Source organism: Girardinichthys multiradiatus, chromosome 6 (genome assembly GCF_021462225.1).
Source record: "Girardinichthys multiradiatus isolate DD_20200921_A chromosome 6, DD_fGirMul_XY1, whole genome shotgun sequence".
Taxonomy (NCBI): Eukaryota; Metazoa; Chordata; class Actinopteri; order Cyprinodontiformes; family Goodeidae; genus Girardinichthys; species Girardinichthys multiradiatus.
In genome coordinates this window covers 18,811,121-18,824,993 of record NC_061799.1, presented here as the reverse complement: position 1 = coordinate 18,824,993, position 13,873 = coordinate 18,811,121, and the positions used below count along the sequence as shown (strand labels likewise).

The following is a 13,873-nucleotide window of genomic DNA, read 5'->3' as shown; positions in this document are numbered from 1 at the left end:
ATGTAGATCTTACTGATTAAGACCCTGAACATTGTGTTGATGGGAAAAAAAGAGTGAGGAAAATATGGGTTAATTCCAACTGGGACTGACCCTTCAAAATACTTGCCACTTAAATTATTACCACCGATACAGGTTTGGGTTTAACCATTTGAAACCTCTTGGATTTTATTTTGAAGGGAGCCTTTTTCTTTTCTATACTACTTTTGAAAAGACCTGACAGGGACCTGACAGCTTTACCATTGCTTCCAGCACCACTGTCAAGAGCCTTGGACTCATTCTTGACCTTTCATTTGACAAATAGTCTTAAAATCAGGAGCATCTTAACACAAACTGAAGCAGAAAAAATGGTGTATGAATTTCTAACCTACAGACTTCACTATTGCAATTCAGCTATAGCTGGGTGAAAACTGTTGAAAATCCTTCAGTTAATACAAAAAGTATGGATGTGAAAGGAGATCATAGTTCTCTATTACACTGGCCTCCAATTAAATTCATGATTCAGTAAAAAATACTTCTGATTAGTACTCTTAAAGCTGACTTAATACCTACCACCCCACAAGAGCAATCTACTCTGAAGATGCTGGTTAACTTGTCAGTTACAGAATGTCTTAAAATATCCTAGATAAATATTCCTCTCAGAGGTGTTGAATGGTATTCATTTACTTACCTAATTGCATATTTTATTGAACTGCCCATGCAATACTTTTTGTTTTGTTTGACAGACTTTTATTGTTTAACATCACATTTTAATGTATTTACTCACATTGCAAATCAAGATTACTCTTTATAAAACTGCTTTTAATTGTCTTACCTAAACATCTGTTTATTTTATGTCGCAGAATTGCTTGCTCAGCACTTTGACTTCAACTTGTGCAATCTGAATAAGGCTGAATCGAATTGAATTTTCTTGATCGTTCTTGTACACACATGTAACGTCGTCTCTGCTCATTAATAATTAGTGGCAAAAAGGCTTGTTAAATGACACTGAGTGGTTCTGTTGCTGGATGTACAGGCTTTTTAGGCCATGTTACTAAGACTTTACGTGCCTATAAACCCAGGATGTTGATAGCGGATGCTTTTCTAAACCACTGCTTCAATCTGAAGACATTAAGACCCCAGTCAGCCCCCCGTCCTTCATATCAGGAGTTTGTAATTCAGATTTTGAAAAAATAAATAAATAAATAAATAAAGTTGTATTTCTTACACTGAACTAAAATGAAAAAGGAAATGCTTTCTGTTAATTTTCAGCATTATCCCCACTATTCAGATCATTGACAATTAAGTTGTTGTCCGTATGTGAGTGCATCTATGGAAATAATTGTTAGCTACTCCTGTGACCCTAGACATGACTGTATCCATGTTGTAGACTCTTATTTTTAAGAAAGAAAGGCATTAGTTCTTCAGTTGTTGGTACATTGGATAGACAGAGTCGGCCAATCAAGTGTGCTCGTCAGGCTGGATGAGAACACTCAGTTACAGTAGCATTGTAGAAGAAGCCCCCTCCACTTGTAAATCATTGTTGTGGCAGCATTTTGGTTACCCGGCAGAAAAAACAGAAATGTTGACAGAGTGACAGACAAGATATGATTAAGCATTGTGAGACTGCTGCGACTGGCTAATGGTTAGCAAATAACAATGCTAAACTTGTCATGTGCTCCAACTGTTGGCATGAAGGTAACTGCATTTGCTCATCTGTGGTTAAAAATCTGAAACTAAACTAATCTACACTAAGAATGAATCTACACTAAGCATAGATTCTTTAAAATGCAGTTGGAATTTTATGAAACCTGGATTAATTAATTAAAACAGCAAAATATGAGTATTTTTAATGTTTTTTGGGCATTAGGACAATGTTTGAACAAGACAAGAATAAAACAGCAAAGCATTAGGTGGTTCCAATAGTACATCAGCTAATTTCCTGCCTGCCAGTCTGGAGGAGATGAAGAGGGGAGTGATGAGCAGACTGGAGTGACAGCACAAAGGTTTTTATCCAAATTTCAGTTTCTGGCAATTAGAGATAAAGAGATGAGATGCAACTTTTTCCATTTACTGGTCATGATTGTAAATCGGAATTAGGAAACAGAACAATCAATGTCAAGAATACCACACTAGCTGCACAGCTGCTTGTATCACAATTTGTCAGGTTAGTAGGAGGTGTGTTCTTTGGTTTAGGCCAGCAAGCAATGTCTCTGTTTTTCTAGTTTTTAACACACACTTCGAGTAGCTTTCACCAAACAAGAAGAGCAGCACAGTAGAGTCTGTAAGCCCCTTAGTTTTTACAAGCATATGCAAAAAGACTCAACAAATTCTAGATTTTAAAATTAAAAGCTCACAATCTTCAGCTCTTAGCTCAAGTTACATAAAATTACAAAAATTATGTACCTTGCGGTTAATAATATTCATGTTTTTCTTTGCAAGAGCACTGAATCATTTCTTACTTAATTAGATGTAAACTGCCTGTGTATTTCCATGACAACAGTAGTTCTCCATATGGATGTGTGAAATGTTTTGTACTCAAAACACTTATAATGTGGACTGTATTTGCTTTCTGGTATCTACTATGGGTATGATCCATCTATTCTTTTCATCTTTTCTTTAAAAAAAGCTTTTTCACTCAGAAGCTGCTTTTGAGGCACGGTTTCTGAGATATTCCTGCATGTATCACTGTAAATACGCTTGTTGTCCTCCCAGTAGGGCTTTGGGTAGGTTTTGTGATGTTAATAAAAACACCTAATTGACTCAGATTCTTTCAAACACAGTAAAAACAAAAATAAGGCAATTTGCAGTTCTTCCAAAGTAGTAGTACATAAACATCAGAAGCAGTGTCTAATACAATCATGAGCTCTCTTGGAGTCGTCTGCATGGAGATGATTCAGAAAGAGTTTTATAGCTTTGACGGTTTAACGGCTCTAAATAAAAGGAAATATTACTTCATTTAATGATACCCTGCATTATGTTACCGAAGGCCGTTTTTATAGTCAAAAAGTGAATAGGAATGTCATCATAATAAGAGAGAAGAAGCTAAGGAAAAAATAAATTAAAGAGCCACGCACACACAGAGACACACGAACAGGGAGACCGACCCTTGAGGTGCAGTATCTGTGGTAATGTGCTTAAGATTGGGGCTATGTGTGCAGAGACGATGAGCCCAGTAACAGATGGACAGGAGTCTATTCCCTGGGCTACCAGCCTTCTGCTTACTACATAACCCTGCCAGCTTTACAATCCTCATCCATCTTCCACCCAACCCCCCAACCCAATCCCCTTTGACATCCCATTTCATTTCTATTGTTTCTCACAATCTTTTTGGTTTGCTCTACTCTCTCCCACCTCCTCATCCCACCATCATTCCTCCTTTCACATATCCTTGACCAGCCCCTCCAATTCTCCTCCCGTCCTTAATTACTCCTGGTAATAAAGGCTTGCTTGCCAAAGAACAGCATAATCCAATGACTTTTCTTATTTAAGCAACCGCCAGAGAAGCCACTCTCTCCTTCTTCACCCAGTCCAGCTGTGCTGGGCGACTGGCCAGTGCTCAGATCTGAAGGCTAACAGCCACATGTTGCAACTTAAGCTCACAACTTTGTGGGGCAAAGCCTTCGAAAGGTTTCCCTGCAAGAAAACAGTAAACATTAGATTAACACGCTCACTCTGGCCAAGAAGTGGAATGATTATAGCAAGCTGGAATGCTAAAATGCCCGAGAGCCAACAGACTAGCTGGCCTTCACTGCGGCCAGTTCATGCTCAGTTGCACTCCAAAGGACTATAAAAAGAACAGCCCGCTGTAGCCTGATGTGCAAGGTGGGGCTTGGCGTTGTTCCATTATCACATCTACAAGCTGTGGCCCGATGAGGACACACGTCTCAAGCTGAGAAAGGAGTCCGTCTGTGTCTGATTGTGTGGGTTTACCTCTGATAATGGCCAGCTTTGCAGTGATGGTGATGTCTCCTTGGCTGTTGCGTGCCACACACTCGTAGACGTTCTCATCTCGAGGAGCTCTGAGAGGCTGGATCCTTAGCACGGCTCCAGCACCTTCGTCAAACTCTATGGTCTGGACAGCCACAGGATTTACAGAGTAGCATACATTAGTCACAGCAGAGTAAGCATTTAAGCTCTAACAGTATGAAGTTGACCTTCTTGCTATGATCTGTACTGTGTCAGCATTTTAGAGTATCATGCTTTTACAGCGTTACTATGGCAATAATCACAGCAAATTTTCTGAGCTCCTTGATTTTATTCAGTGAATTATTAAGATAAATTATGTACCTGTAAATATGCTTCATAGGCTGGTCAGTAGCTTGTACAAACACTGTACTTACCAACAACAAAGGTTGATTTGGACCTCAGTTTGAAAAGAAGTCTTTAAGAATCAATGAAGTCACATTCCTGCATCAATTTACAGCGAGACTCCCTGGATGACTCCTTTGTTTGCATCATTTGGGTTTTTACTAATCTTTGTGCATTAAAATTTAAATTTTATATAATTTCTTGTGAATTTCAAAATAAAACGTGTGAATTTTAATTGCTGTTTAATGTGCAGCTTAGTCACCCTCTTTGCCAAAGGTTGGCTGAGAAAATTGATATCACTCTCGTTAATCTGTCATGCCGAAGTCATGGAGTCATTAGTTTACTTTAGCAGCTGGATTACACTGCAAGCCTCATTCTGTTCGGAGTATAAAATAATAAATTTATCCGGACTTGTAAAGGTTACCAATTACCACTCTACAGGTCTGTCTCTTTAACAGAATGTTTCCTACTTCAACATTGACAAAAAAGGCCAAAGCAGCCCAGGAAAAGAAACACTAAAAACACTAAACCTCATTAAAAACCTTTGACATTATTTTCTCTTTGCTGTAGAGCTTTTTGTATCATTCTGTGTGAAATGGTGCTTCTTTCTCAGGCAGACTTAGGGGCAAATACACACAGCTAATTGTGCGCACTAAATGCGCACAAACCAGTTTGTACGTCAGTCTAATTCTCAAACCGCAATGAAAGGGAGATCTGCTTCTAAAAAATGGTTATATCTATTTATGTGAACTTGATTCAGAGCAAATTGATTTGGATTCTGACACATAAATGTTGTCTGTAATAATACCAGTAAAGGGGTGGATTGGCAAGCAGGCACTATAAGTGAAAATAACAGGATGTGATCAAATTAAAGAAAGCACAACCATATTTCTAATTTGCTACACTACATTTTGTATAGACTACAGTCTGATTAATTTTTATGTCCAATCATTGTGGTTTTTTTCTTGGATGAAAAATCACAAGGCAATTACTCTTCCTTTGATTAAGGTATGCCAAACTACCAGTCAGTTACAAATAATGCAAAAGACCTACATTAGGATGTAGACAAGAGATAAAAAAAACAAGCCTGGATCAGATATAAATCTGTCCAGGCTCAATGTCCATTGGTCTTCAGAGATATAGACCCGTTACATGTAAAATACGTGAGTCATTCAAGGTAAGAGGAAAAATATTTCTTAGAATGCTGCCAGATTTTTATTTATTCATGTTCTACTTTAGTCAGAGCCATCTCAGAATCCTAATCAAGTGAAGGAACTAGCTTCATGTTTACTGAATAAACATGAGGGCATCTCAGTGTTCCACAGCTTGAACTTTACAATTAGCTTAAGTGTAGATGTAGCATATAAGAGCTGCATAACACAAACAAAAACTTGTAAGGAAAACAATATATATTCTACAAACATGTTGCTCATTCTAAAATTCCAAATTAAAAACACAATTTAACTGTTTTGAAAATGTCTGAGTATTGAGATAGCATTCGAGCTACAGAAGAAGATTGTTGACTTTTTTCTCCCATTATTCTAAAGCATTTGATTAAGTAAAATAATTATTTTAAATTTTTATTGCCTATCTCATGTGCCATTATATTTCCAAAAGTATTTGGTCACCTCTCCAGATCACTAAAGTCAAGTGTCCCAATCACTTTTATGGCCACACATGTATAAAAATGTAGCACCCAGGCATGCAGACTGCTTCTACAAACACAGAAAGAATGGATCACTCTCAGGACCTCAGTGAATTCCGGTATGATTTCATAATAGACTGCCATCTGTGTGATAAATCCAGTCATAAAATGTCCCTGCTATTAAATATTACACTTTCAACTGTTAGTAGTGTTTTCATAAAGTGGAAGTGATCAGCACCTCCTGATATCTCTTACAAGAAAGAACCAGCACAACCACGAAGAAGACTTGCCAAACTGGTCACGACTGATCAATACTGTCATTTTCAGTTGTAATAAATGCTTTTATTTGCATTGTAAGCTAGGTTTGTTGTATTTTCTGGAAAATTCCATTTAAGATGGACTAGTGCTCAGTATCATTTATTAGGCTTTTTTAAAAGTGTCACCTGGTTGCTAATCCATGGATCAAAGGTGGTATCATAACTTTGAATTCCACCTCCTTTCTCCTGAGAATAACGTAATCAAAACCCTTTCTTTAATCTCTGGAGGTGCTGAGAAACTCTTGATAAATCATATATTAATATTTTGAACATTTAACTCCTGAGGTATAAAACCTTCCTTTTAATCTGCAGCAGTAGTGGTAGAGAAGAATTCATGTAGTATCTTTGTTTTCATAATTGGGTTTGTCTATTTACTTCTGATCAGTAAATAATTACTAAATCATTTTTAGTTGCTGTAAATTTGTGTTAAATTGTTTTTCAGTCTATTACTAGAGCCCACTGATTTTTTGAAAAATCGTAGTTCATGTGATTAATCTCAGATAAACTCAAATCTGACTAATATGGCAAAATCTCCTTATTTCTCTTTGAAAGAATTAGGTGAAAGATCCCTCAGTGTGAAGAAAAACAATTTATCCTTTAGACTGACTGATTTTAATAGATTGTGAAGCTTTTTGGTTTATAACCCTAAAATTATCTAATGTATCTTTATCATGCTACATATATTTGTAAATTATTTTCTACTGATTCATGGAAATACTGTAAATGTTAAAGCTCAACATTGTGCATTGTGACAACCACCTCGATACGCTGGGAGTTGACCTTCTTGCCCTTCTTGTTCCAGTGGACGACTGGCTTGGGTTTGCCAGTGGCCTGGCACACAAATGATGCCACACCCCCTGACACCCCGATCTGGTCCGTGGGAATTTTGGTGAACCTTGGTGGAGCTAAAAAGGAAGCAGAAAAGAAGAGTGACAAAGGGAAAATGTAAGGAAAAAAGAAAACCCAAGCAAAAATGACATCTTAATATTTGGAGGAAATCAAATGAACCGCTAAACCAGAAAAGCAACCCATCCTCCTGCTGAGTCACGCCCCAATTCACTTTCAGGGACCAGTCAGACTGACTTGTGTCCTGACGGCTGCGCCATTGTGCTTACTTCCTGGGTATCATCTAGAGGACAAGCTGAAGGACTTCCTGTGGGTCATAAATAAAAGATGGGGCAGGGCTTCAGAGGAACATCTCTCCCAACCCAGCTGCCCCCACCCTTCCTCTCAGGCAGGACAACACAGAGCTGTGCACAGCTCAGGCTGTCATCCCACATGAGCGTTTCACAGGTAGGAGAAGTGTTGGCTGAAGATTCACAGCATATAATTGGTTTAAATGTATTAATACCAGAGGCGTGATTTTTGTGCCTGCAGAACCCCAAACACCTGTGGTGGGGATTTAGAAATGCGGAGCGTGATGATCCTAATAAACGACACCGACATTTCTGCCGTTCACTTCTTGCTCTGTGGAGAAATTCAGGAGGACATTATTAGGGATTATGTGAGATGTTTTGATGCCCTGCAGTTGCCCTCTGCAAGAAAACAGCAATTTCCAAATGTGATATTGAACCAACATAACTGAACCTACTCTTTTCATAGCAGCTGAGTCAGACCGGTAAAACAACCTCACACTTCCACCCTTTTCTATCTGTCTGTGGCCTGTTGCCATGGTGCCCAGCTTAACTCCTCTTCAGCTGCCGAATCGCTGCTATCCATCAGGGCGAAGTCAGGATGACCCTTACCATGGCAACCTGAATCCCTGCTCCCCTGTGTCTAGGTGGGCGAGGTCATGCTTTTTTGATTGAAGACACAATAGGAACAATAATGAAAATAAAAATGGAAAAAAAAACATATCTCTCTGTCAAATAATAACAGGCAGATAGTGGGTCTCAGTCTTTACCCACTCATTTCTCTTTTATATGGCCAAACGAAACACTTTCCAGTTTTTCCATAAAGCCTTGACAAAAATGTCAAGACAAAAAACCTTCTCCTTTGCTTGCTGCACCGTGTGTTTGGCATGTCTGAAATAACGAGGTTTCATTTTATGCTTGCCATAATCCTGAGCAGGAAGGAGCATAAAGCACATAGTGAGTAATCTGACTGAACAAATTTATCCTCGCCATATTTAGACGCAGTAGCAGGATATTTTCTGCCTGTTATGCCCTCAGAAACACACACAACATAAAGCAAACTGCACCTTCTCCCTGCCAATAATATGCACGCCATAGAAATGATTAAAAAAAAGAAAGTCGTTATGGCAGAAAGCGCCTTCTTCCTATCTATCGGATTATGTATGAATTCCATGTTAGTCTCAGGGCTTGAACGTGTTTTTTTTTGGTTGGCTTTGTGTTGAGTCCGAAATGTTTTCTATGTTCTCATAAACGCACTTCAGCACCAATCCTAGTGCAAAACTGATCCTACTGGCAGAATAACCACTTAAGCCTCTTCTGACAGTTGAGGAAAAGCCCTACAAGGCAGCGGCTCTGAATGGATTTGCACTCAATAGAAACTTTTGATCGGGATTTTCTTGGGAAATAAAGGTCTAATAAGGACCTTTGTCTATTTTTTTTATTCACTGTGACAGCCAACTGGTCACTTTTTAATGGAACACCTTTGTGACTTAATCACTCATCAAAGTGATTGACAGCTGCTGTGCTCAGACGTAACAATGTACAATGTCTTAGTATTTTTGGCATGCCAAGTGACAAAAACTCTGAGTATTCTCAGGCCTGACTACCAGTCAACGTAGTTTTACTTTCAGAAATGTTAAGTCTGAGAATAACCTTTGAATAAATTTTTTATTTTGTTCTACCTTAAATGATGGTACTTAAGGCAAATGTATTAAGAGCAGGCAGCTTTGGTTTCATGAACCTTTAAGCCAGTTTTAATAATGTATCTTCCCGTTTTTGCCTCTCTACTGTCAAGTTTGTTTCTATCTCAAGCTCAAAAGTGTCAAAAAAAAAACAGAAAAAGAAAGCCTGTGGCACAAAAACGATAAAAGCATTGAGTGTGGGCATTTAGAAGAAAGAAAATTGCATTTCGAGGATCATTTGAAATAGGGAGGCAAAATTTGGAGATGTAAGGAATAAACTTATTTCCAAATTTTAGTATCATTATTATGTAAGTTTAGTTCAACTTTTTATTTTATTAGGAAAATATGTTTTGGATAAAATTCAAAACAAGAATAGGGATTAGTTATGTTTGTAATGACTCTGACAATTAGCCAAATGTTAGGAAGTATGTTAATTAAGCCTCTGAATTAAGAGAGACTGAGAAGCTGGAAAACAATTATTTTTATTAGGAGTGTAAAATGTAACCTGATTAGATGCTTATAACGTAAAATTAAAACAAGTCAATGGCTTTTTCTATAATCTAAAATCTATCAAAGGTTCACTCCATTTAAATACACATTCACTTTTCGGGACAATTTGTGGCCGGATCACATGTACAATTCCATTTTGTTGAGGTGACTGTGGCTCAGTGGGAAGAGTAGTTGTCTTGTAATTAGAAGGTTGAGGGTTTGATTCCAGCTTCCTCCTGCCATATGTCAATTTCTCCATGGGCAATGTACTTAACCTCAAGTTGCCTACCGATCTGTGTATCAGTGTACGAATGTGTGAGCGTTAGTGAGTGGGATTGGGTGAATGTGGCTCTTGTGTAAAGCACTTTAAGTGGTCTGTATGACTGCAAAGTCGCTATGTAAGTTCAGTTCATTTATTTTATTCAGTATTGAAAAACTTTGCATATCACTTTTGTGATTTAAACAATAGTGACCTAACAAGATCTTGTAGCTTGAGGTCTCGGGATAATAAAATGCTGCGATAATTCTGTCTCATGAAGCGCTGTCAAGTTGCTGTCATCATGTAACCTTGTCTGTAAAAGTATTTTAAGCTAATACATTTAGCCCTGGATATGAAGGTGGCTGCTTTAAGCTGGACAACTTTTTTGGTAATTAAGCAGCATTCAGACTGGGTGGGGAGCCGTGATGAGAAAAATACATTTCATGCAGAGGATCTAAACTTAGAAACAGTATAAAGCAGGGGCTGTGATGACTGTGTTAAGTAATTTAGCTGTTATGTGAATCTCTCGACCACAACATAGTGGGATGATCAAGAACGGTGTGAAGTGTAAAACTGCTAGTTTACTTGTGCTTAGAAATTTTTAATGTAACTGCATCTGTATCTGTATGGTTGACCAAGCCACATCATGAAAACAAAACCACAACATTCAAATTCCCACTAAATTAAGGTAGAATTTCCTGACATCACCATAATATGAATGGTAAATTAATGATTCAGTCATCGACCAAACTTGCTAAACTGACAAACTTTGCTTATTGTTTCAAATATTGCTGTTGGCTAAAATAGCCTGTAACTATTTACATCAAAGTTGTTTTAAATCACGTCCCACCACTAGTATAAATATAATTGCCTTTGGTAGAGGCCTAGGGTGGTATGAGATTGTCAGAGTATGATAACCTTGATTAAAATTATCTTGGTTAAAATTATACTTGTATCGAAGTATTTGCACAAAAAGAAATTGGCAGATTGCTTTGATCTAAAAAAAAGAAACAATTAATTCCTACTGCTTTCAAAATAATACAACATTTAATTTTTTACAGTTATAGCAATGCTTATTTAATATTTGTTTAATAATATATTAATTTTGATATATAGTTTTCATAAAAAAATATCTAAAAACACAAGAAATTTTGTGTTAATTCTCTTAACTGGTTATTGTGCAGAATTTATATCTATTCGCTGTTCTTTTCTTTGTAGAGTGACACAAGTCAATAGGCATAGTGACTGATATTAGCTTAATTAGTCAGGATATCTCCATATAGAGCCATCCTGCAGTCAGCTGCTTAACATACATGCTACCTGAAGCTATTTCAGCAGTATGTTAGTTAGAGTGATGAGTCACACTCCTTTTGTTCCCACGCCATCGCTGTCAGCATTTTTCGCAACCCGAAATATTTCCAAGCAGCCAAATATTTATCTTTCTTGTAAGAAAGGGAAACGTATAAATGCCGGCAGTGTGCAGCAACTGGTGTGGTGGGTCTGGACACAGTTGCTGGACTGGACATTTTTAGCCGTATTAAAACTGTAGCGTTTTAAAATCGTGGTACATATTGATACCAGGAACCCACCCATGCGTTCTTTAGAATTAAACAGATTAAAAACTTTAATATGTTGACCAGTCGAACTTAGACTGAATTATTTCTATAAAACAGTCTGTCATTTGTGAAACACTTTACTTTATTTGTAAAAACACATAAACAAAAAAATTGAAATTCTTATTGCTAAAATCTCATCCCACAAATCAAATATGAATTGTCTCATTTCATGAGTAGGGGGTATCGTTACACCTTTATCAAAAAGTTAACATCCCATGTTGGTTAGACAGGAAAAAAATCAGAAAAAGCACTATTTCCCAGTTAGGGGGTTCCATCTGTAGCTCTATATCTTATCTGCTATCGGAAAAAAAACTTAGCTTGGTGACATTTTCCGAGCAGTGATAGCCAAGTCTGGCTGAGAAATTGTTGTTGTGTGTGCGGGTGTGTGTGTGTGTGTGTGTTTGTGTGTGTGTGTGTAGACCACTGAGGCAGGAAATGTGTTGAGATGTTGTAATCAAGAAGATGATGAGAAACATGCTGATGGGACCTCCCGCCTTATCAAAACACATTAATAACGCCGCAGTTCAGAGCTGATGTACTGACAGGCCGGGATTCACTCATTGAATGACACCCACAGAGCGGGCACATGTACTTACTCATTTATATATAGGCATGATTTTATGCATCAGATTTACTGTTTGATTTACAGATGTTAAATTGACAAAGAAACAATAAAAAAAGGAAGAAGCAGATAAATTAATGTACCTAGTGCTTCACACACGCTGCCCCAAGGCCTGGTTAGAAGGAAAATCAAAGGCAGCAGCAGACACAGGGGAGACGGGCGAAGGCAGAAGCCAAGGATGGGTTGCCTGGATTGGGCCAGAACTCTTTCTGGCTTACACGAAGGCATGGCACCACCGTCGAGTTGGTTGGAGATGACTAATATGCAGGTAGGGCTTCACTCAACAGGGGTAGGCACTCTGCAAACAGAACAAGATGAAGGTCAGGCACATTGCTGTCGAATTTGATTCATCACTGCATTTTAGAGCTGTTTATCTGCAACTTCAATGCATCAGGAGGAGAAAGTGCATAATATATTTCCTCTGAAAATGCAAAAATTTAATCATTATGAAAATCAAAGGCAAATTTATGAAAATGTAGAATTAGCTTTTCTGATTTAAGCCTTAGCACTTCTGACTTCTGGGATTAGACGCTCAAACAGGCCGATTCTGACGGGACTAATGCCAGAACAATAAAGCTACCGCTCAATAACTAAGGCAAGGAACAGAACAAAACAGTTTTCAGTGTACTGCCTCAGAATTAATAAGCCTCCTTCTCTAGTGAGCCATGAAATGAGCTGCAATGATACAGATTTAAGCATCCTTTTTCCTCCTTTAGACACCCTAATAATTTCATTTTGGCTTCAGCCTAATTCCCTCTCAGCATTTAGTATTTCAACGTTCTGCCACCACATAAAAGTGTTAATGCAGTAATATATCTAGAGCATGCGACAGTAATGGAAAACATTTAAACAAAGAGGATTTGGAGCTCAGTAAGGAATGCAACAAAATTCAATTGACAGCAAATGAAATACTGCTGCTTTAGTACCTGTGCACTCCCTCTTGCTAATCCCAAATCTTCGGGGAAGTTGGCATTGGTATTTTGCTCTCTTCGCTTGTATAAACACATGCACACAGAGCCATACACATCTGGAAGTCCCAGCATAAATCAGCTTTGTCTGCTCACAGAGATTTGGGCAAGCTATGCCGAACCTCCTCATACGCCAATAACTCCTCAGTCTTATCAAGCCACCCCCACTCCCATCAAAAGATGTGTCAGAGCGCAGGTGGGGAGGCCAAATGAGAAAGGGGTCTTTGTTGACCTGTCATAGATCACATGCATAAATCCTTCCCTTCAAGTAACAATACAAGATAACATATATGCTTCTGGGGAGACATAATACAGGTGACAGGCCACACTGTGATCGCCACATAAATACAGGCATGCACTGAGAAATTGGCTTGTAACTGGAATCGGATGATTTTAATCTTGAATTGGTCCTGACCGGTGGAACCTTAGTAAATCTCTTTTTCCAATCCGTGAAATAGATGTTTGTGCTACTGGGTCATGCAATGAACAAGACCTCTGATTGTGCACGTTGTTAATGAGCAAATAGGATTTAAAGTAATTTACAGTATCAGAGTGGTTTTAAAAAAGGAATCCAGTAGAGGCAAAGAGATGCAAGGAGCTAGGTAAAAGGACATTGTATTTTTTCAAAATGACAAAACATTTCTGAGCCTCATTCAGGCAGTGAGGGAGACTTTCAGAAGGTAACATGAAGGTTAAACATAGTACAGCAAAGTTGTTTTGTTTTATCCTATTGCACTGTGCACATCTGTCTGCTATGGACCCTGCTGGATTTGGAAAGGTTGGCAGCATTTTGGAAATATCCGATTCAAGGTATAGATCTACATTCTTTGAGGAATACACACAGAGACTGTATTA

At 38.1% G+C, this 13,873-nt stretch overlaps 1 protein-coding gene and 1 long non-coding RNA gene across 7 annotated transcripts in view; one reads left to right on the top strand and one right to left on the bottom strand.

The window, feature by feature from the left end:
• The window catches only part of LOC124869747 (receptor-type tyrosine-protein phosphatase S-like), a 112,517-nt gene that overhangs the window by 75,578 nt on the left and 23,066 nt on the right, over nt 1-13,873 (bottom strand). For 3 of the 6 annotated variants that reach the window (XM_047367832.1, XM_047367828.1, XM_047367831.1), the window contains exons 2-4: nt 12,134-12,348; nt 7,009-7,154; nt 3,910-4,051 (exon numbers count right to left, since the gene is read on the bottom strand). In XM_047367832.1, coding sequence (XP_047223788.1) covers nt 3,910-4,051; nt 7,009-7,154; nt 12,134-12,278 — 433 coding nt within the window. In that variant the 5' untranslated portion in view covers nt 12,279-12,348. Of the gene's footprint in view, nt 1-3,909; nt 4,052-7,005; nt 7,155-12,133; nt 12,349-13,873 lie in introns of all 6 variants that reach the window. The other 3 variants (XM_047367827.1, XM_047367829.1, XM_047367830.1) reach the window with 1 other exon arrangement.
• Nucleotides 7,053-8,083, top strand: LOC124869748. Its single transcript, XR_007038656.1, has 3 exons — nt 7,053-7,194; nt 7,316-7,542; nt 7,627-8,083. It is a non-coding gene; the product is annotated as an uncharacterized LOC124869748 (long non-coding RNA).